Source organism: Pelophylax lessonae (assembly GCF_965119305.1).
Source record: "Pelophylax lessonae genome assembly, chromosome: 6".
Classification (NCBI taxonomy): domain Eukaryota; kingdom Metazoa; phylum Chordata; class Amphibia; order Anura; family Ranidae; genus Pelophylax; species Pelophylax lessonae.
The window spans coordinates 185,796,277-185,821,494 of record NC_138773.1 but is presented as its reverse complement, the minus strand read 5'-3'; the positions used below and the strand labels follow the sequence as shown (position 1 = coordinate 185,821,494).

Sequence of the window (25,218 nt, the reverse complement as noted above, 5' to 3'; positions counted from 1 at the left end):
AATCCTTCGTACGATATGCACACCATCCGAGTGCCTCGAGTGTAAAGGTTTTGGGAAACAGTTACATGAACTAGGTTTAGTTCTGCTATAACATGAGAACATTTCTGAGATCTGGACTCAAGACATGTCTAAAAATACAATTTATTTATTTACAAATTCAGTAACAAATTCATCTAAAAAATATAAAATAGTTAAAGTTTGCTGTTTAGTTTTTAGTAAATTTATGGACAGTTTGTAAAAAACAGGCAATTTTCTCCTACATCAATCCCATATGTGACTTTCTTGCGACTGAGTTATGACTTTCTTGCGACTGAGTAGTGTGTGACTTTCTTGCGACTAAATAGTGTGCGACTGGGAGTAACTGTCTGTCAGGGAGTACCTTGCCAGTGGTGAGCACCTTGGAGGACTGGTGAGTATCTTAGCGACTGGTGAGTACCTTAGTGACTGGTGAGTATCTTAGCGACTGGTAAGTATCTTAGCGACCGGTGAGTACCTTAGGGTTAGTACCACGGGAGATAGAGGTAGTGTAGGTAAGGAATATCAGGTCATTACTAATTATCACCATAAAGTAGAGGGCAATAATGTCCGACAGGATTGGGGATGCCGCTCAGTGCACTTCTTGCTGCATGTATGCGTTCCTTGATGAACCAATCGAGGGCGAATACTGCTGTGCAAGATGTGAGCGACTTTTTTCTCTGGAAGCCCAGATCCTGGCTCTAGAAAACAAAGTGGCAACACTGCGTAGCATCAACAACATGGAAAGGAGCTTGGACATTACCAATCAGGTGCTCGCAGGGGCCAGCATAGAGGAGGGAGGAGTAGAGGAGACGCAGGCATCAGAGGTAGGCAGTTGGGTGACCGTTAGGAAGGGTAGAGGGAAGAGCGCCAGGGAGGCCAGCCCTAAGTTGGTACACCCTAACAAATTTGCCAAGTTGCATGATGATGGGGATTTCAGCTCAGGGGTGGCAGTGCTAGAGCAGGCGCCCTCCTCCAGCTGCCAGGGAAGCGGCGGCTCCAGGAAGGAGGGGGGCAGTGACTCAGGAAAGGTTAGACAGGTTGTGGTAGTCGGGGACTCAATTATCAAGAGGACAGAGAGGGCAATCTGTCAAAACGATTGTGGTAGCCGAACAGTATGTTGTTTACCGGGCGCTCGAGTTCAGCACATCGTGGATCGGGTAGACAGATTATTGGGCGGGGCTGGGAGGACCCTGCGGTCATGGTGCATGTGGGCACCAATGGCCAAGTAAGAGGAAGGTGGAAGATCCTAAAGAACGATTTCAGGGACTTAGGGAATAGATTGAGGAATAGGACCTCCAAGGTGGTTTTCTCTGAAATACTGCCTGTACCTTGAGGCACACAACAGAGGCAGAAGGAGATAAGGAAACTTAACAGGTGGCTGAGGAACTGGTGTAGAAAGGAGGGGTTTGGGTTCCTGGAGAACTGGGCTGACTTCTCAGTCGGCTACCGGCTATTTAGTAAGGATGGGCTGCACCTTAATGGGGACGGTACAGCTCTTTTGGGGAGAAAGATGGCAACCAAGTTGGAGGGGCTTTTAAACTAGGAGATGGGGGGGGGCTCAGAAGTAGAGTCAGTCAGGAGGGAGCAAAGGACAGAAGGTATTATTAGGGTCAGCAGTGACAGTAGATCCATAACGTCACTTGGGGGACTGTGCGGGCAAACCTCAGACCAAACAGTAAGAAAAACAAGCACCATTCACTATCAAATTCCACAAAACTAAGAGAGTCATATGCAAATGCCAGGAGCCTAGCTAATAAAATGGATGAGTTGGAAATGTTAGTACATGAGGTGGACATAGACCTTGTGGGAATAACAGAAACTTGGTTCAACCCCTCACATGACTGGCTGGCCAATATCCAAGGGTATTCTGTGTATCGGAAGGACAGGGTAGGAAAAAGAGGGGGAGGTGTATGTCTCTATGTCAAGAATAATGTAAGGGTGGTAGAGAGGAGTGATATTATGGAAGGGATGAGTTCGAGTTAGAATCAGTGTGGGTAGAACTCCATAGGGAAGAAGTAAAGGGAAAAGTAATTGTGGGGGTTTGTTATAGGCCACCCAACCAAAGGGAGGAGGTAGAGCTGGAATTTATATCACTGTGGGGTAAAGTGGCAAAGCTGGGATCAGTCATCATTTTAGGGGACTTCAATTATCCTGACATTGACTAGGAAGAGGGGACTACACACCCATAGAAGGCCTGTCTCTTCATGGAAACCTTACAGGACAACCACATGCCTCAGTTGGTGGATTCTCCTACTAGAGAAAATGCAGTGCTGGATCTATTAATCACTAATGACCTAGACCTTATCTCGGAGGTAGGAGTCCAGGACAATCTGGCCTCTAGCGATCCCAGGATGATCACATTTAGAGTAAATAACAATATAACAAGGCAAGAGGGGAACATAAGACCCCCTAAACTTCAGAAGGGCAAACTTTCCAAAATTGTGCTCAATGATGGAGAAGGTAAACTGGGACCAAACCCTAGGAGCACTGACCATGGAGGAAAAACGTGAATGCTTTAGGAACATATTAAACAAATGCATCTTGACATCAGGGAAAGGCTGGATAAAATTAACACAAATAAATAGGCCGTTCAGCCTGACGTCAATAGTATGTAAACTTCTGGAGGGGATGATAAGGGACTATATCCAAGAGTTTGCTAAAGACAACAACATCAGCAGCAGTAATCAGCACGGGTTTACAAATGGGCGTTCTTGTCAAACCAATCTGTTAACATTCTATGAGGAGGTGTGAGCTAGATAGGTTGAGACCAGTGGATGTGGTGTACCTGGATTTTGCTAAGGCCTTGTAATGTTCCGGTACCTTTGGTACCCTAAATTACACTTTCCACAAGTGTATGCGCCCTACCATTTACTTTTGGAAAGGTGCGCATACACCTTTAAGACTGGAGCTGTCATCACTCAGCGCCGGACTAGATGGCTATTTAAGGCGTCGGTTCTCACTCACATGTGTTCGTTCAAACACCCTTATCTGGATGCTAACCTTGCTTGAAGCTTCCATGCTTGCAAGCTTACTTCGCTGACGGAACCTCGCTGCGCTGATCCCTGTATCCCGCTACTGGATCATCCGCCTCTCCTGAACCACCCTTCGGCTGTATCGCTAATAGTGCTAAGTACCCCGCAGGGGAATTCTCTATAAACTTATACTAAGCTTACACTATCTAGCTCTGCATAGTAGAGACTGTTTATCACATCTGCATAAACTAGATTGCTAGCTCTTGAGACTACTGCTACTTTTCTGCACTGGGTTGATCTCTTTTGTATGTCCACCTGCTATTCTATCATCTGCTATCATACAACATTGCTAAACCTTCCTGCATCCATCTGCTACTGTCTCACCTTCAAGTGTCTATCACCTACCACCTCCACTCAACCTATCCCTCAACCTTCATCATTGTGTTACCACATGCATAAAGTCACTCTAAGAACCAGCTTGCTAATTGTGTGTATTTACTGGCTGAAATAAGACCTTCCACACATGATGAGTCATTGAGGTTGGGAATGGTATCTCGGCATATCTCTTACATGACTGCTGACGTGGAACTATTTCTGCAGCTGAAAATCCACACCATATAAAAACGCAGGAGCGTTACAGGCCTTTGATACAGTTCCCCACAAGAGCTTAATTTATAAAATAAGGTCTGCAGGCATTGACCACAAGGTTTGCTCTTGGATACGGAACTGGTTAAAAGGGCGTGTCCAAAGGGTGGTAATAAATAGCGCATACTGAGACTGGTCTGGGGTGGTAAGTGGGGTCCCCCAAGGCTCATTCCTGGGACCAACCTTGTTCAATTTATTTATAAACAGCATTAAGGACGGGATCTTTAGCTTGATATCAGTTTTTGCAGATGACACAAAATTGGGCAGGTCAATAACTTCACAACATGAGGCAGATATCTTACAGAATGACCTGAACAAAATAACAGAGTGGGCAACGACATGGCAAATGAGTTTTAATGTGGAGAAGTGTAAGGTTTTACACTTGGGGACTAAAAACATAAAAGCACAATACACTTTAGGTGGGGAACCTTTGGGGGAATCAAAAATGGAGAAAGATCTGGGAGTCTTAGTAGAGGATAGACTAGGCAATAGCATGCAATATCAAGCTGCAGCTGCCAAAGCAGGCAGAATATTAGCATACATAAAGAAGGGGATGTATTCCAGAGATAAAACTATATACCTACCACTTTATAAAACATTGGTCCGACCGCATCTGGAGTATTCTGTCCAGTTCTGGTCGCCAGTCCTCAGGAGGGATGTGTTGGAGCTGGAGAGAGTCCAGAGAAGGGCAACTAAACTAATTAGGGGATTGGAGGACCTTAATTATGAAGAGCGTTTACAATCGCTTGATTTATTCTCCCTGGAGAAGAGACGCCTTAGAGGGGACATGATAGCAATTTACAAATACCTCAATGGTGATCTCAGCATAGAAAAAAACTATTCAGTCGCAAGGATTGCATGAGGATGTGAGGACATACAATGCGATTAGAGGAGAAGCGTTTTAACCTGAGGCAATGCAGGGGGTTCTTTACTGCTAGGGTTACAATATTGTGGAATTCTCTACCACAAGAGGTAGTTTCTGCGGGAAGTATGGCTACTTTCAAAAGAATCTTGGACGTACATCTCAAGGATCAGAACATTAAGGGGTATAAGAAATGAGGTATGAGAACATTAAGGGGAATGAGAAATACGACCACACACACCTACACAAGTTGAACTGGATGGACTATTGTCTTTATTCAACCTCAACTATTATGTAACTACGTAATATAGAGCCCCTTTAAAATTCACAATAATGGTATACAAGCCGGCTGGCTCTCTGTAGCAGCCCATCCTTCCTGGGATATACAAAGCGTGGTGACCCAGGGGGGGAGCGACATGCTGACATCACTGCACTTCTTATATCCCGGAAGGACAGGCTGCTACAAAGAGGCAGCCGACTTGTATACCATTAGTGCGAATTTTAAAGTGATTTGATGTAAGTGCAACCTTTTTTACTATAAATAAATAATTCAAGGATTTTATGTTATGGCGAGTTTATATCTAGTTTATGGAACTTCTGTGATCGAGTCTTCTTGAGGGTAGATTTCTTTATTTTAACATAAAGCTCCCCTGGAAGGATAGAGGCCCTGGCTGGGTTTTGAGCCGCAAACAATACTGACTTTCTCTAATAGGAGGTCCTTGCAAGCTGACAAGCAAGCACTCTTTAACCACTTTAAGACCGGAAGGATTTGCCCCCTTTCTGACCAGACCCTATTTTGCGGTTTGGCACTGTGTTACTTTAGCGGACAATTCCGCGGTCGTGCGATGCTGTACCAAAACAAAATTTACATCCCTTTTTTCCCACAAATAGAGCTTTTTTTGGTGGTATTTGATCACCTGTGTGGTTTTTATTTTTTGCGCTATAAACAAAATAACAGCGTCAGTTTTGAAAACAAAAAACAATATTTTTCACATTCTGCTATATGACATTCTCAAAAAAAAGAATTTTAAAAATCACATTTTTTTTAACATTTTAGGCCAATTCGTTTTCTGCTACATATTTTTGGTGAAAAAAATCGCTAAAAGCATATTTTTATTGGTTTGCGCAAAAGTTATTGCGTTTATTAACTACGGGAAAGATTTATGTCATTTTTATTGTTTTTTTTTATAGTAATGGCGGTGATCTGTGATTTTTTAGCGGGACTGCGACATTGGGGCGGACAGATCGGACCCCAAACTGACATTTTTTACACTTTTGGGGGTACCAGTGACATTACTACAATAATCAGTGCTGAAAATATGCATTGTTACTGTAATAATGACACCGGCATGGAAGGGGTTAACATTGTGGGTGATCAAGGGGTTAAATGTATGTCTAATGCTTACTGACGTGTGGGGGGGGGGGGGGGTTCTGTGACAGGCAGAGAGATCGCAATTTCAGCTATGCTGAATCTGCTGATCTCTTCATGCCCATCACTGAGAAGATCCGCCTGCTTTGTTTACATAAGCAGGCGGGTCTTCTCACAGTTTCCCTGACAATCAGGGGAGGAAGGCGGCAATCGTCACCTCTCCTCCCCCAGCCCAACTACCGATGTGTCTCCAGTGACGTAGATTTACGTGGCTGGACCCAGGGGAGCCACACTGCTGCAGTAATATTACTGTGGGCGGTCGGCAAGTGGTTAAGGTGGTGGTGTTTACTAAGGATTACGTACTTTATTGGTGACGGATGGTGTGCATACCATTTGAAGGACTTTGTTTAATCACAACTTAGACTTTTCATTTTATTTACTTTAGTTTATTTTACGTTTATTTTCACATTTTATTTAATGGGACTAAGCACAAGTAATTGTTACTGTGTGTATCTCACAGAAGAGTTGCTGCTTTTAAGTACAATGTTGTATGGAAATAGAACAGTGATTCTCTCATTATTCTACTTTTCTCCTGTCTGTCTTTGAAGTCGTGGCAGTGTTAACCGGGCCTAACACTATAAGCAGATTTACAAGTAGACAGAGAACAGTGATGACCTAGTAAGTGAGTTGCTACTCCTCCTTTGTTCAACCAATGAACTTGAGGGGTGTTGGTGACTAGGAAGTATAATTGCAAGAGTGACAACTAACGCCAGTGAACTAGCTATGCAGTCTTTTTGTGTGTTATATACAATCATGAGACATATTGTTATAATTACTTGAATTCATACCATCTATATAAGAAGGAATCTGGCCAAATAATGTCATGTAGGAATGGTAAACAACTCCACGGAATATCCAGTCAACCCTCATCTCATTGTGAATCAATATTGCTTGTTTTGCAACTCCAAAGGATATCACCCAAACAGCCAAGAGGAAAAGGAAAAAGAAGACATCTTTCATCTGTGCTTGGGAAAAGAAACACATAGATTGCGTTATGTATGTTTACATACAAGAGGGTGTGAATGTACAGTAATTCATATACAACACAGATACTTCCAATCACTGGACCACAGATAAACTGACACTATACTTACTGTATATGATATAACGTAGGCTGGCCACACATTATACAATTTAATTATTCAATCACTGTACAATCTCCTTTAGATGTACAATGTAATAGGAGGACACACCTAAACAATCTAAATAACTAGTATCACGTCAGTCTGGGCCTTGCACTATAATGCTTATGGTAGATCTAAAGGAGATTGTGCAATCAGATTGCATAGCCACTATAGTCACTTTTAGAGCATTACTACATAAAAATTAAGGTAGAACACCAGTCAAGAAAAGACCTGCCTGTAAGGAGGTTTAAAATACGTGTTTAGCAATTTATTTTATCATTGTATATACCAATAAAACATTATGGAAAACAATAAACCATTTACCTGCCATTTTACTTGGCTCTAAAACCATGTGCAGAAATATCAAAATAATTTACTTCCAGTGTAAATGTGCCTTTTATTGTGTAATTTTGTCAACAATTGGAGCTGCCAAAACAGTAATTGCTGAACCTTTTTTAAGCAATACATCACATTAAAAACAGATGTAAACAGCTATATGCACAGTCCTGTCCTTATTTATTACAAGATCAGTGTGCGTTTTATCTGGGGGTCTATTTAAGACTGAACCTATCACCATATTTGTAAAACATATTGCATTTACTGCATATTTTAGTAGAACATTAAAACAAATAGGAATCCACAGCAGAATGAATAAAACATGGCATATACAGTTAGGTCACTGGGGTTGTTTTCCTAAAGGACCAAAGACTGCATTATATCTGTTCACTTTAATTTTCCTCACTTAGCTAAGTGTATGTTCAGTTTGCAAAAAGAATGTTGGTAAATAAGGTAAAGCTGTGTTCACTTTAGTTAACCAATCATATGCTAGAAAATATGCAGCTTTTTTACAAACAATTCCCACACATGATTGGGTATTTACCCACTTCAATACCAGGCACTTTCACCCCCTTCCTGACCAGGCCAATTTTCAGCTTTCAGCACTGTTGCACTTTAGGCTGCATTCACATGTCAGCGTATTGATCGCGGGCAGAATCGCCGCGATTCCGCCCGCGATCCGGAAATCATTGCAAATCGCGGGACGCCTGTGCGTTGCCCGTGATTTGCAATAGCACCCCAAACGCTGTGCGATGTTGCCGCGATTTCCGCCTGCCGAATCGCGGTAACATCGCTACAAAAAAAATTGCGGGACGCATTACGCTCCAAAGAAGCTCTTGTACTTTTTTATAGTAAAACTGCAGGAAAGAGCACTGGGGGGGCAAACTAATATGATTTTTTTTTTAATTTGAATTGTATCAGTGTGTTTGGTGTGTTTTTACATTTGAATTTGCCGCTGGTTCCACCCCCCTGCGAACGTCATGTCGCAGGAGACGGAAGCCGGGGTACGGAAATGATCGGGAGGAAGATCCGCCGCCAGACACCACCGGGACACATCGCTGGATCGCTGGATCCCGGTGACAAGTAACCCTGCTTACAGGATCCAGCGATGCTTCTGGCGGTACCCTGAGTGTGGCTCGGGGTTACCGCTTTTGGCTCTGAAATTTAACCCCAAGCCACGCTCGGGAATACCGCTAAGCAGGTTAATATCAATGAAAAAATGGGTGCTGGCAATGGTATGGGTTAATGGGAATTAATGGGTTAATGGGAATTCATTCATTAAGGCTAAAGATGTGTTTGGAAGTCTGGATGGTTTTAAATGTGTTCTGGTAGTTATGTTAGTGTTCTTTATCCAATTTAAAGTGCAACCGGTGTGTAACTCAAATACAATTATGATAATGCCATTAAATGAACATTTTTTGGTAAAATTAAAATAATTTAAAATATTTAGACACAAACAGTGTGCATAATTGGTGACTTGTTGTGAAAACAAATAATAAATGGGTGACACTGGTCATGGTAAAAAATTCATAAAATATTTATAAAACATATGCAATAAAAAGATGTATCCACAACGTTAATTGTGCAACAAGTGAGAATAGAAAATAATGAAAAAAAATTAGTTCTTCAATGTGATTTTGTGCTCCAAATGTGCTCTTGATAAAATAAGCAATCTCTGCCTCATACCAGATGGCTTTAGGTCGCCAGGATCTAAATCGCTTTTGATCCCTTTATAGGATGGATCAGTCCTACACCGAACTCCTCCACTCCTCTTTCTGGATCTCACTCAGGTGTATATAGGTGTATATAGGAAAAATAGTGGGGAAGCCAAATATAGTATAATACTGTTTTTTATTTTTTTAAATAAATGTAAAAATAAGAAATGGCTGCTTACAAGAAGTAGTGCCTTTCCTGGCATTAGGTGAAACCGCTGTTTGTATGTAAAAGGGTCTGTTTCTGGTGCTCTGTTTGTCCAGAGAATCCTCTACAGCCCTGGTAGCGTGGTAGTAGCTGCGGCGTGCGCTTCAAGCAGGAAGGATATGACGTCGCTGGATCTCTGTGTTTCCGGGTATTAGTAAGGACCACAATGCATTTCGCGTCTCAATCTCGTGTCATCAGGTAGCCACTGTTGTACTTTGAATGACAATTGTGCGGTCATGCAACACTGTACACATATGACATTTGCATCATTGTTATAACACAAATAGAGCTTTCTTTTGGTGGTATTTAATCCCCACTGGATTTTTTATGTTTTGCTAAATAAAGGAAATAACACATTTTTTTTTAAAACCACTTCCTGCCCGCACTATAGGCAAATGACGGCTGGAAGGTGGTTACATTATGCTGACCGGACGTCATATGACGGCGGCAGGATAATGCGCTCTGCGCGCCCCCCCCCCGGCGATCGGTGCTGCGGTGTGTCACTCTGACATAGGCTGACATAGGCTCTTTACCATGTGACCAGCTCTGTCCAATCACAGCTGGTCACATAGTAAAAAGGAAGTGCCACTGATCAGCTTTCCTCAGTTCGTGCCTGAAAGGCACGAGTAGAGGAGAGCCGATCTGCGGCTCTCCTGACAGCGGGGGGGGGGGGGTATGCACTGGTAATCAGAGCATTGATTACCAGTGCAGACCCTTGGGGGGGTGCCACTAGAACCACCAGGGATGCCCACCCATGACCCCAGGGTTGCCCACCATGGCCACCAGGGATGGCAATCAGGGCTCAGGGAGCCCGCCAGTGTCCTCCCCATCAGTGCTGCACGCCAGTGCCCTCCCCATCAGTGCTGCCCACCAGTGCCCATCATTGCCATCTATCAGTGCCGCCCACCAGTGCCCATTATTGCCCACCAGTGCCGCCTATCAGTGCCCATTAGCGCCCCCATCAGTGCCAATCAGTGCCTCCTATCAGTGCCACCTAGCAGTGCCCATCAGTGCCGCCTATCAGTGCCCATCAATGCCACCTATCAGTGCCCAGCAGTGCTGCCTATCAGTGCCCACCAATGCTGCATATCTGTGCTACCTATCAGTGCCACATATCAGTGCCCATTAGTGCTGCATATCAGTGCTGCCTATCAGTGTCGCATATAAGTGCCACCCCATCAGTGCCTCCTCATCAGTGCCTGTCAGTGCAGCCTCATCAGTGCAGGAAAAAACGTATCTATTTACAAAATTGTGTAACAAACAAAAAAACTTTTTTTTTAAAAAACTTTTTGGTCTTTTTTTATTTGTTTAGCAAAAAAGAAAAAACCTTGCGGTGATCAAATACCACCAAAAGAAAGCTCTATTTGTGGGAAAAAAATGACATAAATTTGGTTTAGGTACAGTGTTGCATGACCGCGAAATTGTCATTCAAAATGCAACAGCGCTAACAGCTAAAAATTGGCCTGGGTGGTAAGGGGGAAAAGTGCCCTGTATTGAAGTGGTTAAACACGTTATTCTTCATTTCTGTTGAAGTTTTGCAAATAAATAATCTTTCTTCATAAATTCAGGCCAAAGTGTATTCTGCTACATCGTGAAAATAACCCAAATCAGGGTTATTATAAAATCTATGGTATACATATAGTTGTGCTCAAAAATTTGCATACCCTGGCAGAAATTGTGAAATGTTGGCAATAATATTGAAAATATGACTGATCTGATCATGCAAAATTTAATTTAATTTTATTTAAGGATAGTGATAATATGAAGCAATTTATTGTCACATAGTTGTTTGGCTCCTTTATGAATCATAATGGTAACAAAAATCACCCAAAGGGCTCTAATCAAAGAGGTTACATGTGGGTTTTTATTGTATCCAGAATAATTCCTCTGGCAGGTGTGGCAGCAATCTTTCTTTGTCTACCTGACCCTGGCTTGGTATCAAGAGATCCCCAAATTTTCCACTTCTTAAAAGGGTTTAACTGTACTTACTTACAAATATAAGGCTTTGGATATCTTTTTATATACTTTTCCATCTTTATAAAGTTACATTACCTTGTTACACAGGTCTTTTCACAGTACTTTTTTTGCTCCTCATGGTTCAGTATCCAGGCTGCTCGGTGCATTCACAAGAGAGCTAACAAACTCATTGACAGTTTGTACATAGACACTAATTGTAATTTAACCACTTAAGGACTGGAATGTTTTACCCCCTTAATGACCAGGTCATTTTTTGCAATTTGGCACTTCGTGACTTTAACTGGTAACTGCGCAGTCATGCAATGCTGTACCCAAGCAAAATGTATGCCCTTTTTTCCCCACAAATATTTTGGTGGTATTTGGTGGCATTTGATCACCTTTTCCATTTTTATTTTTTGCGATATAAACGAAAAATACAAAACTTTTAAGAAAAAAATTCCATTTTCTACTTTTTCTTATAAAAAATATCAAATAAACTAAATGTTTCTAATTCATTTAGGCCAAAATGTATTTAGCTACATTTCTTTGATTAAAAAAAAAAAAAAAAATCTTAATAAGCGTATATTTAAAGGTTTGCGCAAAAGTTATAGCGTCTACAAACTATGATGTATATACTGAAAATTACGCAGCATTTACTTTCTGACTGCCGATCTCATTTCTTGAAGTGCTAAAATGGCAGGGCAGTACAACCCCCCCAAGTTATCCCTTTTTGGAAAGTAAACACCCCAGGAATTTCCTCAGAGGCATGTTGAGCCCATTGAATATTTAACTTTTTTGTCACAGGTGTTTAAAAAATGACAAAAAAAATGTATTTTACACAAGATTGTCATTAAAATGATATATTGCTCATGTATTCCATGGGTATATGTGGAATTACACCCCAAAATACATTCTGCTGCTTCTCCTGAGTATGGGAATACACCATGTGTGAGACTTTTTGGCAGTCTAGTGACATACAGGACCTCGAAAACCAATAACCGCCTTCAGCCTTTCTACGGTAGTAAATTGTTGATTTTACTCCTCAATACCTATCACAGTTTCGGAGGCCATGAAATGCCAAGAAAGCAACCCCCCCCAATCCTAAATGACCCCTTTTCAGAAAGTATACACCCTAAGCTATTTGCTGTGAGGCATGTTGAGTCCATGGAATATTTTATATTTTGCCAAAAGTTTTTGGAAAATACATTTTTTTTTTTTAAATAAAAAGTTGTCACGTAAATGATATTATGCTCACAAATGCCATGGGTATATGTGGAATAACACCCCAAAATACATTCACACACAATTTTTTCCAAACATGATATGCTTTAACATTGCGCATACCCGTGCAGCGGAGACAAACTACGCACATTTGTAGAAGCCTTTTAAAAGCCTAAACAGGTAACCACTTTAGATTTACAGGGGAAGTCTACTGCAAGAATTACTGCCCTCGATCTGACGTTTGCGGCGATACCTCACATGCATGGTAAGATTGCTGTTTACATATGACACGAGACCCATGCTTGCGTTAGGCCTTTGCGTGCAAACATAGGGGGACAGGGGTGCTTTCATTTTTTTTATTATTATTATTTATTTTGCTTTTTTTTTTTTTTTACACCTTCCCTTTGCAGTGCAAACAAACAAATAGTAGTCCAGTGACTTTTAAAGTGCTCAGTGCTGTGAAAAAAGTGCTTCTTAGGCGAGTTAGGGAGAGGGAAAGAAAATCCACCACCAGATGACCCCTTGGGGTCTAGCTTTGGTAAGTGGTATACTGTATACAGGGTTCCAATAGAATGGAATGCCGCCCCAGCTCTGTCCACCTGGGACTGGTAGATTCTTCCTCCAATGCCTTTCGCTCGAACACCACACAGACCGATCATAAAAAAGAGAAGGTACTTCATGGTATAGTACGTATGTTCAGTTTTAATAAAGAAGAAAGGAGCCACTTACATCAGGTTTTCAAAGGAACAGCTAAACAGCATCGCCCGCCGGTTTGTGTTCCGGCTGTGTCCAAGGAACCGGAAGTGACGTTAGCGTAATGCGCGGACCCGACCGGTTTTGTCAGCCTACGTGTGACGTCATCAGGGATCACGCACTACGCTCAGTGTCATCTCCATATATATACCTCAGATCGGGATAGACGGGCCAATGAATTCCAGTGTCATTTGCTTGCTATCCATTGGTGACAGTCTGATTGCTGATGCTGGCATTCATTGACCCATCTTTCCCGATCTGAGGTATATATGGAGATGACACTGAGCGTAGTGCGTGATCCCTGATGACATCACACGTAGGCTGACGAAACCGGTCGGGTCCGCGCATTACGCTAACGTCACTTCCGGTTCCTTGGAACGCAGCCGGAACGCAAACCAGCGGGCGATGCTGTTTAGCTGTTCCTGAAAACCTGATGTAAGTGGCTCCTTTCTTCTTTATTAAAACTGAACATACGTACTATACCATGAAGTACCTTCTCTCTTTTTTATGATCGGTCTGTGTGGTGTTTGAGCGAAAGGCATTGGAGGAAGAATCTACCAGTCCCTCTAGGTGGACAGAGCTGGGGCGGCATTCCATCCTATTGGAACCCTGTATACAGTATACCACTTACCAAAGCTAGACCCCAAGGGGTTGTCTGGTAAGTGTGTAGAACATCTGGTGGTGGATTTTCTTTCCCTCTCCCTACCTCGCCTAAGAAGCACTTTTTTCACAGCACTGATCACTTTAAAAGTCACTGGACTACTATTTGTTTGTTTGCACTGCATTTGCATTTTTGCACACAAGGATTGCTTTCATCATATGCATTAGTTGTGAATAAAAGGAAGTCACCCTTTTTGATTGCAGAGCACTCAAGTCACCGGATTATTTTTGTTTTGTTTTTTGTTGGTGACATTACATTTGCATTTGCATATAAAGACTGTTACTGGTATATAATTTAGAGACTTTTATAGAGTCTTTTTTCACTGTCACGTTTTTGCGATATTTTGCACTTTGCACTGTCACTTTATATTTATATCAAAGATTATTTGTGTATACACTATTTTTAGGCAATGAAATGCTCATAGCTTCCAGTATCTTAGGCCATAGAGATGATTGGAGCCATTCTGGTCTCCAATCAGCTCTATGGTCAGCTGACGGAACCACCAGCTGCAGCACCGGGTTACCCGGTGGGACAGGAGAGCCTGAGAAACCCGTGGAAGGCGGCGGGAGTGGGGGGGGGTCCCCTCCCACTGCTTGTACAAGCAGTCTAGCCGCTAATTAGCCACTAGGACTGTTTTTACATTAAAACTGAGATACGATACCAAGATGATGCCTAAACCTCCAGGAATCATCCTGGCACTCAAAATACAACGATGTACCAGTATGTTGTTGGTCCTTGTTGGGCATATATTGTAAGGTTCTTTTTTTTTTTTTTCCTGCAGCCTGTGGGCTGAACGGAAAAAATGAACAGATTCCTCCATTCACATCGATTAATGTGGATGAAGAAATCTGTCCCAGAAAGACCTCCCAGCATCCACCCACTCCTAATGATGGGCATACATGCAATGTTCGAAAAAAATGAACGAAAAAAAAAAAAGGACATAACAGATTCCTCCATTCGCATCAATCAATGTGGATGAAAAAATCTCTGCCAAGAAAAGTGTTAAAAAATATATGGCCCCACCAGATCTGGCATTGGCCCTCCTTAACATTGGTATAGACAAATTCCCCATAAACTATCGTGGCATAGTAACCAACATTCTTATCTCAGCAAAACTTGGCATCACAAGACGATGGAAACAAAACACCTCTCCCAATCTCTCAGAAGTCCTTATTTCCACTAATCAACACTACATATGGGAAAAATCCATAGTGATGCAATCTAAAAACCTACATAAATTTGATTTGGTGTGAAAACCATGGTCTGAATGGTACAAGGGTTAACCTGATGTCACAGTTTTACGGCAGTTCATGTGAATTTGACGTTTATTGCTGATATTTATCCATATCGTGTCTATATGAGCCTTCTTGCCTACTATCTCTCCTCTACTACCTTATCCTCCCCTTCCCCTCCCTTATTTTTTCTCCTCCCTTTTTCCCCCCTCCTTGTATCTCACTCTCTCTGCTCACTCTTCTTTTTTCTCTTATTCACCTTTTCCTTTCTATCCATTACTAAGATGCATATGATGATTTGCAATGTTACTCTATACTTGATCCTTATTTGTTACTGTATCTTGCTTAGCAACCTATATGTTTGGCGGCTGCGTCTGCATTTCTTTGTTATCTTTTCAAAATTCCAATAAAAATTATTAAAAAAAAAAAAAATATATATATATATATATATATATATATAGCGAAGCATAGGGGAGACCTGCCCTCTGTGTCCACCCTATCCAACATGCTTTGCCATATATGGTCTTTTTTTTGCAGTGGTATATTCACCTCCTACAGTGCTGCAATCATTGATTTACGTGTATGCTGAGAGCAAACGCTATTGCTGTCAGGATAAACAAATCAATGCTGCAGCTGATGGGTGTACCTGCAAAGCAAACCAAGGTTAACAATAAAACACAGAACCAATACAAAATTACAATACAATAGTATACAGTGCAGTAAAACAGTGGAATGGCGGTGTTTGCAAAGCAAACTATTGTTAACAATAAAAAACAGTAACAATAAAACATTACAGTATAGCAGTATATTATAAAGTACAGTAAAACAGTAAGAACAAAAACTTAATTCAATAAAACGACAACTATTTTTAGCTTTTTTAATTATTTTAAATTTTTTAAATTTTGTTTTGTAACTTTTTTGTAACTGTAAAAAAAACTTTAAACGTTCCAGGCTAGGGTCTCTTAAAAATGTGATAGCCATCTAACATCTTTCAAGACCCTGTGTGAAAGTTTGCCCTAGACTGTGCTGTGCTGTACTCTAATACTCTACTAGTGTGTGGTAGTGACAGAAACAGTCCCAGAGACCAGGTTGGCCAGGACAGAAGGGACAAAAAAAAGCTGGTGTCACACCTATATCCGTGTTTTCGACAGACACAACATCTTCTTTGGGGTGTTCTTTGTGTAGAGGTACCAGGGAGGACATCTGATGCCACTCATGCAGCCGGTTCACTGCATCTGGATTATGAAGTTGGGCTACAGCACCTTCTGGATACAGAAGGGCTGTGATGATCTCTTCCTGGAATTTTAGGAGGGATCGACGTCTTCCTGACGCTTTGTATAGCACATAAGCGTTTAGCAGATTCAATTGGAAGAAGTATACAGACACTTTTTTTGTATCAGCATCTGGCCTTATGGGCAATAAAGTATAGCGCAATTATCTGGTCACTGAAGTCCACCCCTCCCATGTTAAGGTTGCATTCGTGGACACAGAGGGGCTTTTTAACAAAACCAGTCACTGTTGTAATTTGGACAGTCGTATCTGGGTGAATAGAAGACAGAACAAAAATATTCTGTGTGTCCCTCCACTTCACTGCAACCAATTTATTACAGTTCAAGCAGGCTCTCTCCCCCCGTCTAAGTCGGGAATCAACGAGCCATTGGGGGAATCCCCAGTGATTAGGTCACATGGTGCCACATGCGCCAATTCCAGAATCAAAAAGGTCACTAAAAAGTGGCACGCTTTTGTAATAATTGTCCACTTATAAATGGTACCGCTATCTGAATAAGGAGGACACATCCCAAACAATCTTGCTGCTGCTCCCTATGTAGTCTAGGCAGTCGGGGGGCTCCACATTGCTATCTTTTCCCTCGTAAATCCAGAAACTCCATGTACAGCCTGTTGCCCTGTCACAGAGTTTATACATCTTGACCCCATATCTGGCAAGCTTGCTGGGGAGAATCTGTTTGAAAACAAGGCGGCTAGAAAATTTAATCGGGGACTCATCAACGCAGATAGCTTGTTGGGGCATATACAAGGCTGCAAATTTTTGGTTGAAGTGATTTACGAGGAGCCAAATTTTGTAGAGCCGGTTATATCCAGGATTGACCCAAGGACGACAGAGTTCATTGTCATTGAAATGCATGAACCGCAAGATTTGCTCGTATCTAGTCCTGGCCAGCAGAGAACACGGGCATATGATAAATCGGGTCAGTGAACCAATTTGACTGCAACCCACTCTTTTTAGTAATTCCCATAATGAGGGATAGGCCAAGAAATGTATTTAATTCAGAAACAGTGATACGTTTCCATGCAAATTCTCTGGCAAGGGTCAAATTTGGATTTGCAGCGATAAATTGATCGGCATATACGGTAAATTGCTTTTGTCCACAATAGATATGTACAGATCTTCTGTGAAAAGCAACTCATAAAAACCATGGGTAGTAAAATCCACTGTTTCTACCTGAATTCCAAGTTGGTCAGTGAATGGGAGAAGTACGGGGGCTGCAGAAGTGGTGGGCTCCCAATCAGGATTTGCAAGTGCATCAGGAAGAACACCATGGACTTTACGGGCCTATCTTTGAATTCTTGGTGGCTTCGGAACACTACTTGTGCTAGCCACTGCACCAGTTTGAACTGTACTTATAGGACTCGCCACGTCACCAAGTGTTACTGCAGTGCTGGTTTGTGTATGACCAGGATGTACTAGGCCGCTGGTGCTTGCCAGTTCACCAGAAGGTTGAGCGACACTAGTACCGACACTCTGCTACATACGAGAACCATGCGATTGTTGCATTACAGCAACAGAAGAACGGGGTTGGGTACGCCTGACCTTAGCAAGGACCATTACTCCGTCATAAGGGCACCACTACTCCCTACAGGTTCGAATACTGAGCTTGATTCTGACAATGAGACTTCCCCATTGCTTTCATCTGTCATGCTCAGCATTGTGTAGGCCTCTTTACTAGTGTACCTCTGTTTGGACATTTTGGCCAATAAATTTATAGGTACCTAGTGTGACTGACAAGTAAAAAAGCACCTGGTTGTGGAGGACTGTTTGAACCGCTACCAAAACATTTAACTGCTAGCACTAGCAGAGATCAGGCCTGACTATGCTAATGCTGTGGTTCTGTTTGCTGTGTATCGGAAGTGACAGTAATCTGCTGATACTGCACTTCTTGGGGGCTGGGCGGGAAGCTAAACGCAGGTTCTGGCAGGTGTCGGGCTGATCCTGCTAACGCTGCATTTTGGGAACACTATACTATACTATTAGGGACACCAATATACAGTGAATCTGGAAAGTATTCACAGCGCTTCGCTTTTTCCACATTTTGTTGTGTTACAGCTTTATTCCAAAATATAATACATTTATTATTTTCATCAAAATTCTACAAACAATACCCCATAATGACAACGTGAAAGAAGAAATCTTTGCAAATTTATAAAAAAAAAACAAACATGTACATAAGTATTCACAGCCTTTGCCAATACTTTGTTTTAGGCACCTTCGGCACCAATTACAGCCTTAAGTCTTTTTGAGTATGATGCTACAAGCATGGCACACCTATTTTTGGGCAGTTTCTACCATTCTTCTTTGCAGGACCTCTAAAGCACCATCAGGTTGGATGGGGAACACCAGTGCACAGCCATTTTCAGATCTCTCCAGAGATATGCAATCAGGTTAAAGTCTGGGCTCTGACTGGGCCCCTCAAAGACATTCACAGAGTTGTCCTGTAGCTACTCCTTTGTTATCTTGGCTGTGTGCTTAGGGCCATTGCCCTGTTAGAAGATGAACCTTCGCCCCAGTCTGAGGTCCAGAGCCCTCTGAAGCAGGTTCTTGTCAAGGGTGTCTCTGTACATTGCTGCATTCATCTTTCTCTCAATCCTGACTACTCTCCCAGTTCCTGCCACTGAAAAACATCCCCACAGCATGATGCTGCCACCGCCATGCTTCACTGTAGGGATGGTATTGGCCAGGTGATGAGCGGTGCCTGGTTTCCTCCAAATATGACGCTTGCCATTTAGGCCAAAAAGTTCAATCCTTGTTACATCAGACCAGAGAATTTTGTTTCTCGTGGTCTGAGAGTCCTTCAGGTGCCTTTTGGCAAACTCTGGGCAGGCTGCCATGTGCCTTTTACTGAGGAGTGGCTTCGGTCTGGCCACTCTACCATACAGGCCTGATTGGTGGAGTGCTGCAGAGATGGTTGTTCCTCTGGAGGGTTCTTCTCTCTCCACAGAGAAACGCTGGAGCTCTGTCAGAGTGACCATTGGGTTCTTGGTCATCTCACTGACTAAGGCCCTTCCCCCCTCAATCGCTCAGTTTGGCAGAGCAGCCCACTCTAGTAAGAGTCCTGGTGGTTCCAAACTTCTCCCATTTACGGGTGATGGAGGCCACTGTGCTCATTGAGACCTTCAATGCTGCAGAAATGTACCCTGCCCCAGATCTGTTCCTCCATACAATCCTGTCTCAAGGGTCTACCGACAATTCCTTGGACTTCATGGCTTGGTTTTAGCACTGAAAAGCCCTGTTGACTGTGGGACCTTATATAAATAGGTGTGGGCCTTTCCAAATCATGTCCAATCAACTGAGTTTACCACAGGGGGACTCCAATCAAGTTGTAGAAACATCTCAAAGATAATCAGTGGAATCGGGATGCACCTCAGCACAATTTTGGATGTCATTGCAAACACTGAATACTTATGTACATGTGATTTTTAATTTTATTTTTAATACATTTGCAAAGATTTAATTTCATTATCATTAAGGGATATTGTTTGTAGAATATTAAGAAAAATATTGAATGTAATCTATTTGGGAAAAAGGCTGTAACATAACAAAATGTGGAAAAAGTAAAGCACAGTTAATACTTTCCGGATTCACTGTAGTTCTGATCTGATCAAAGAGTTTGATCTGTTTAGACACTATACTAGTAAAGGAGGCGTTTAGTGTTTGTGTGTTTGTCACTTACAATCAACGGGTAAAAATGTATTACTAAATATGTGGCGGACAATCTGATGCTAACTAATGTTAACTGTAACTGATGTCAACTGTGACACTAATATAATCTGGATAATCTCACAATGTTATCAAATGCTTTTAGCACACCATTTGAAGTCTTACCCCACCAGGGCGAGATCCCTATGGGAAGTGGAGGTTGGTCCACTGTCAGATTACCAGTGGGAGGAAACCCTGTTTTCTATCACTATTTGTTCTCTTAATCTCGCCGAAAGGGTCTCGCAGCTTTACATTGTCCTTTGAGTGCACTATACCTCGTTTAGATTACATAAGATGGGAGGGCAATCAGACCCAATGTGTGTCAGATGTGGGCACCACCGCGGTGATCTCATTCATCTACTCTGGGGCTGTCCGAAGCTCCATAGATATTGGAGCGAAATACTTGGGACACTTAACCAGGTGTTCCAGGTGACCGTTCCCTTAGACCCAATTCACTGTATCCTGGGGGATCTGGAGGACGTTGTTCCGGAGGAGTTGGTTCGCATAGCCTTTTTTGGAGCTCTATTTCAGGCATGTAAGCTCCTCCTGGGATGGAAATCTACCACACCACCCACTGTGGCCTCTTCACACATGGGGAACACTTTGATTATGGAAAGGTACATTTACCAACATAGGGGAAGCCCGGGTAGATTTGAAAAAATATGGTCACTATGGCTGGACAAGCCTGGGCTGAGTCCTGGGGAACTGGTGACGTCCAGAGTTTTGCAATAACTTCTAGGAGCATCTAACAGGTTATGTTTGGGTATTGTTGGCTGTAAGATGTCATTAGAGGGTGGATTAGAGGGTGGATTTCTGGTTCATGATATAATGACTATTGCTAGGGGCACAGGGATGACCTTGACATGTATTGTTTGATGTAAGCTATTGCACTGTTTGTACATTGGAAAGTGTGTTTGTTTCTTTTTGTTCAATAAAAAATTTTCTGATTAAAAAAAAAAAAACTGTGACACTAATACAGTGTTCAGAAAAAAGATATGTACACTATAACACTGTGACAGGGCAGTGAAGGAGTTAACTGGGGGTGATAAGGGGGTTAAATCTTTATTAGAGATATGTGGTGGGTACCCTAAACTTACCTGGGACAGACACTAACTACAACTAACTGCCGCTCCCACTAACGGGCATCAAAAGTGACACTAATACAGTGATCAGTAAATTATCTGTATACTGTATAGTGACACTGTGACAGGGAGAGAAAGGGTTAACTGGAGGGTGATCAAGGGGTGACAAATGTGCCTATGTGTACTGGTGTCAGTGTAGTGCTTGTGTACTCATTGTCTGATGTTTTCTCCTCTCACGCTGGAACCGAAAAAGGCTCTGGAAGAGAAGATTGCATCATTTCCTGTGCCTGTGTTTACATTACACAGGCACAGGAGGTTCTGCCATTGGTCAGAGCCGATCATCAGGTCCAGGCAGAGTTGTATAAAGTACTTAAAACTCATACTTGAGTAAAAGTACAAGTGCTCGATCAAAAAGTGACTTGAGTAGAAGTGGAAGTGCTCGATCAAAAAGTGACTTGAGTATAAGTACTAAAGTATTCAACATTTTTTGTCCTTAAGTATTGCAAGTAGTTTTTTTAAAAATTTTGCTACTCAATTACTGAAATTAAAAGTACCAGTAGTTTTGAAAAAATAATTGCTACTCAAGTACTGAAAGTAAAAGTACAAGTACTGTGTTATGTAGTTATTAAAGAAAGAAGTCAAAAGTTTGAACATCATATTGTTTTATTATTTCAAATGCAGCTTTTAATTATACATACAGTAGCATTTATTTTCATATGCGCTGATAATACACATGTTTCGAGCTTCATGAAACCTGCCATCTACTGTTCTGGCAGTGGTAATTTTTATAATTGTAACGACTAACTATGCAGCACAAAAAAAAAATATTGGAGTAGAAGTATTGAAATCATTGAAAAAATGTAGTGAAGTAAAAGTGGAAGTAGGAGAAAAAAATTCTACTCTAGGAAAGTACAGATAATTTCGGTACTTAAGTACAGTAGTGAAGTAGTTCTACTTAGTTACTATACATCTCTGGGTCCAGGCCAAAAACCATTGGCCTGGACCTGATGACTGATTGGATCTGAACCAAAATCAGATCATTGCGGGGACGGCGGGCGCACTTGCACCCCCTACCCCTGCGCACTACAGACATACAGGTACATCAATTCGTGCAGTGGAGCAAATTTGCCGCAGTAAAACTGTGACGGGTGGTCGGCAACTTGTTAAAAGGCCACATATGTGGAAAATTAATCTTTAATTGCTATTTTAACTTGTGTGTGTCACCTTGTATGTCTATACTGAAGCCAAACATTCCAGGGTTTGTAAACTTTTGAACAGGGTCATTTGGGAGATTTATGTTGAAAAGAAAAAGCAAAACAACTATGTGATAATAAATAAATATGATCTCTATCCTTAAATAAAAGAGAGTTTTGGCATGATCAGTCATAGTTTCAATTTTAATGCCACAATTTCACCATTTCTGCCAGGGTATGAAAACTTTTGAGCACGGCTGTATATATCTGAAAATTGATCAATCCTGATATACTGACGGCCTGTCTCATTTCTTGAGGCCCATAAATGCCAGGACAATATAAATAACCCCAAATGACCACTTTTTGGAAAGTAGACAGTTAAAAATATTTAGCAAGAGGCATGGTGAGTTTTTTAAGTTGTTTTGTCACAGTTTTTGGAAAATGAAGAAATTAAAAAAAATATTATTATTTTTATTTTTTTATTTTCAATCTTTTTATTGATAACATCAAAAAAAAAAACTGATCCAAAAGTACAGCAAAGCAGGTGAACAGATACATAACATAGTACAATCTTGTTTGCAGTCTTAGGTGAAACGATATAAACCTGTAGTGAGAAATGGGGTCAGGGTAACCCAGGTTACTGTAGGTAGCTATAATAATACTGTAGGAGAAGGTCTGATTCGCAGGGGATCTTTGATCTCCCGTAAGAGGTGATATCAAGGTGTTGAGGTTAAGAATAGGGTCCATGCACCAATATGTGGTTGCAATACTTATGGGCCCCCATTCCATTTGTTCCTCAATCTAACAAAAGAACAGGGAAAGATTGTGGAATAAAAAGGCTAAGGGAGAAGAATAGCAAAATAGAAGCATAAGGAATAAAGGTCTGTAGGGGGAAAGAAGAGGATATTCAGCACTGTTTATGAATCGTGGGGTCCTCAGAGGGGTTCAGATGGGTAAGTATTGGAAATTAGCCCAAGGTTCCCAGATCTGCTCATATCTGGCAACTTTGTTCAGTAATATTCCAGCCATTTTCTCCTGTGACATAATCCAGGAGATCTTGTGTTTAATCTCGAGAATGGTAATCAAGGGCTGTTTCCAGGACCTAGCCAGGGGGATTTTAGCTCCTAGAAAAATACAGAATATCAGGGATTGTGTACTCCTGGTTGTATTATCTACCTTCTTATTTAATAAGGCTATTTGAGGGTCTTGAGGGATTTGTAGGCCTGTGACCTTCCTGGTTTGGTGGAATATTTTGTTCCAGTAGTTTCTTATGTGGGGACATGTCCACCATACATGGAACAAAGATCCCTGAAGCCCGCATCCTCAGAAGCATAGTGATGACGTGTTTGGAAACATTGTGGTAAGACGTACTGGAACAAGATACCAGTGCGTAAATAGTTTAATATTTGCTTCAATTATTGATACATTTATAATTCCATTGAAAGATCGGTAGAACATTTGATTCCAGGTGTCCAGGTCCATGTCCCTGTTCAGGTCCTTCTCCCATCCCCCCGCGTAGGACAGCTGTTCACCATTGTCCACTAGTGATGCATAAATAACTCTTTGGTCTTGGGCCTCCGTGCACCAACATTCATAAGGTGTGATCTTGAGGGGTTCTGAGTTGTCTGACCAGAGAGTCTGGAGAAAGTGTGTTATTTGTAGAAATCTGAATTTCTCCGTGCTCGGCATTTTAAGTTTGCTTTTACAGTGTGAAAGGATTAAGGGGCCTTTAGAGTTGAAGAAGTGGCCTATTCTTAACAATCCCTTGTTTAGCTACCATTGAAAAGCTCTAATATTTTGGCCCGGGGGAAGATAGGGTTATTGAATAGATGGGTGAGTGGTCACAGCTCAGAGAATACTTTGGGGTTTTTGTGAATCCGATTACATGAAGCGATAGAATGTGATAAAGTGGGTAACAAAATTGGTGGTCTTAATTTGGGGAGACTATTTTTTTATTTTTTTTTACATACTGTCACCAGTGCAGTACTGCGTCATCATATAACTGGTGTAATAGTGATCAAGGACACTGACTTGTAAAAGTATGTAAAAAAAAAAAAAATTGTAACAATATTTTTTCTTTTATATTACTTTTTTTCTTTTTGATCTTTTACACACTGTGAACAGAGCAATACAGTGTTACCACAGTACATTGTATTACTCTGGGGAAGTGATCAGGATTTTTTTTTTTTTTTTACAGGTTATGGTTGCCAGTTTATACCAGTTTTCCGTTTCACTGGAAAAAGCAACCATTTTTTACTTTATGAAATTGATTCATTCAGTGTGCATTGTGTTGATTAGCTGTGATTGGCCACAGCTAATCATATGGTACAGATGGGCTGTGTTTTGCCCTGTCTGTACTATGTGATCACAGGGACCAATCACAGCTAGCAACACAATTGTACACAATGGATAGCATGAAAGGAAGCCATCCATTGTTTACAATTGTCATGTGATCTGCTGTGATTGGTTAAATAGATCACATGGTACCCGCAGCGGGCTGGCACACTGATCAGTTATCAGCTGTGTCTGGTGGACACAGCCGTTGACAGATTGTGCCGCACTGTGGCCTCTGGGGGCTGCGCGAGGCCCGCACCAGCAGGATGTCATATGATGTCCACCCAGAATTATGAACATCCCATCCAGCTGTCATTTTACAATAGGCTGGGTGAGAAGTGGTTAGAAGTGGTATTAAACCCAAAAGCAAACATTTATTATATTGCAGCTTACTAATTCTTTGATGTGATGGATGTTTTTCTTTTTTAGGCTTTCTTTCTTTTATTTTTACCTGGTGATCCAACCAGTAAGTCTGTTGTTTTTCAAA

The 25,218-nt window shown here is 41.6% G+C and overlaps 1 protein-coding gene across 1 annotated transcript in view; it reads right to left on the bottom strand.

Moving 5' to 3' along the window:
* The window catches only part of TRPM2 (transient receptor potential cation channel subfamily M member 2), a 349,568-nt gene that overhangs the window by 70,271 nt on the left and 254,079 nt on the right, over positions 1-25,218 (bottom strand). Inside the window, exon 21 of the mRNA XM_082260372.1 lies at positions 6,715-6,886. Coding sequence (XP_082116498.1) covers positions 6,715-6,886 — 172 coding nt within the window. The remainder of the gene's footprint in view (positions 1-6,714; positions 6,887-25,218) is intronic.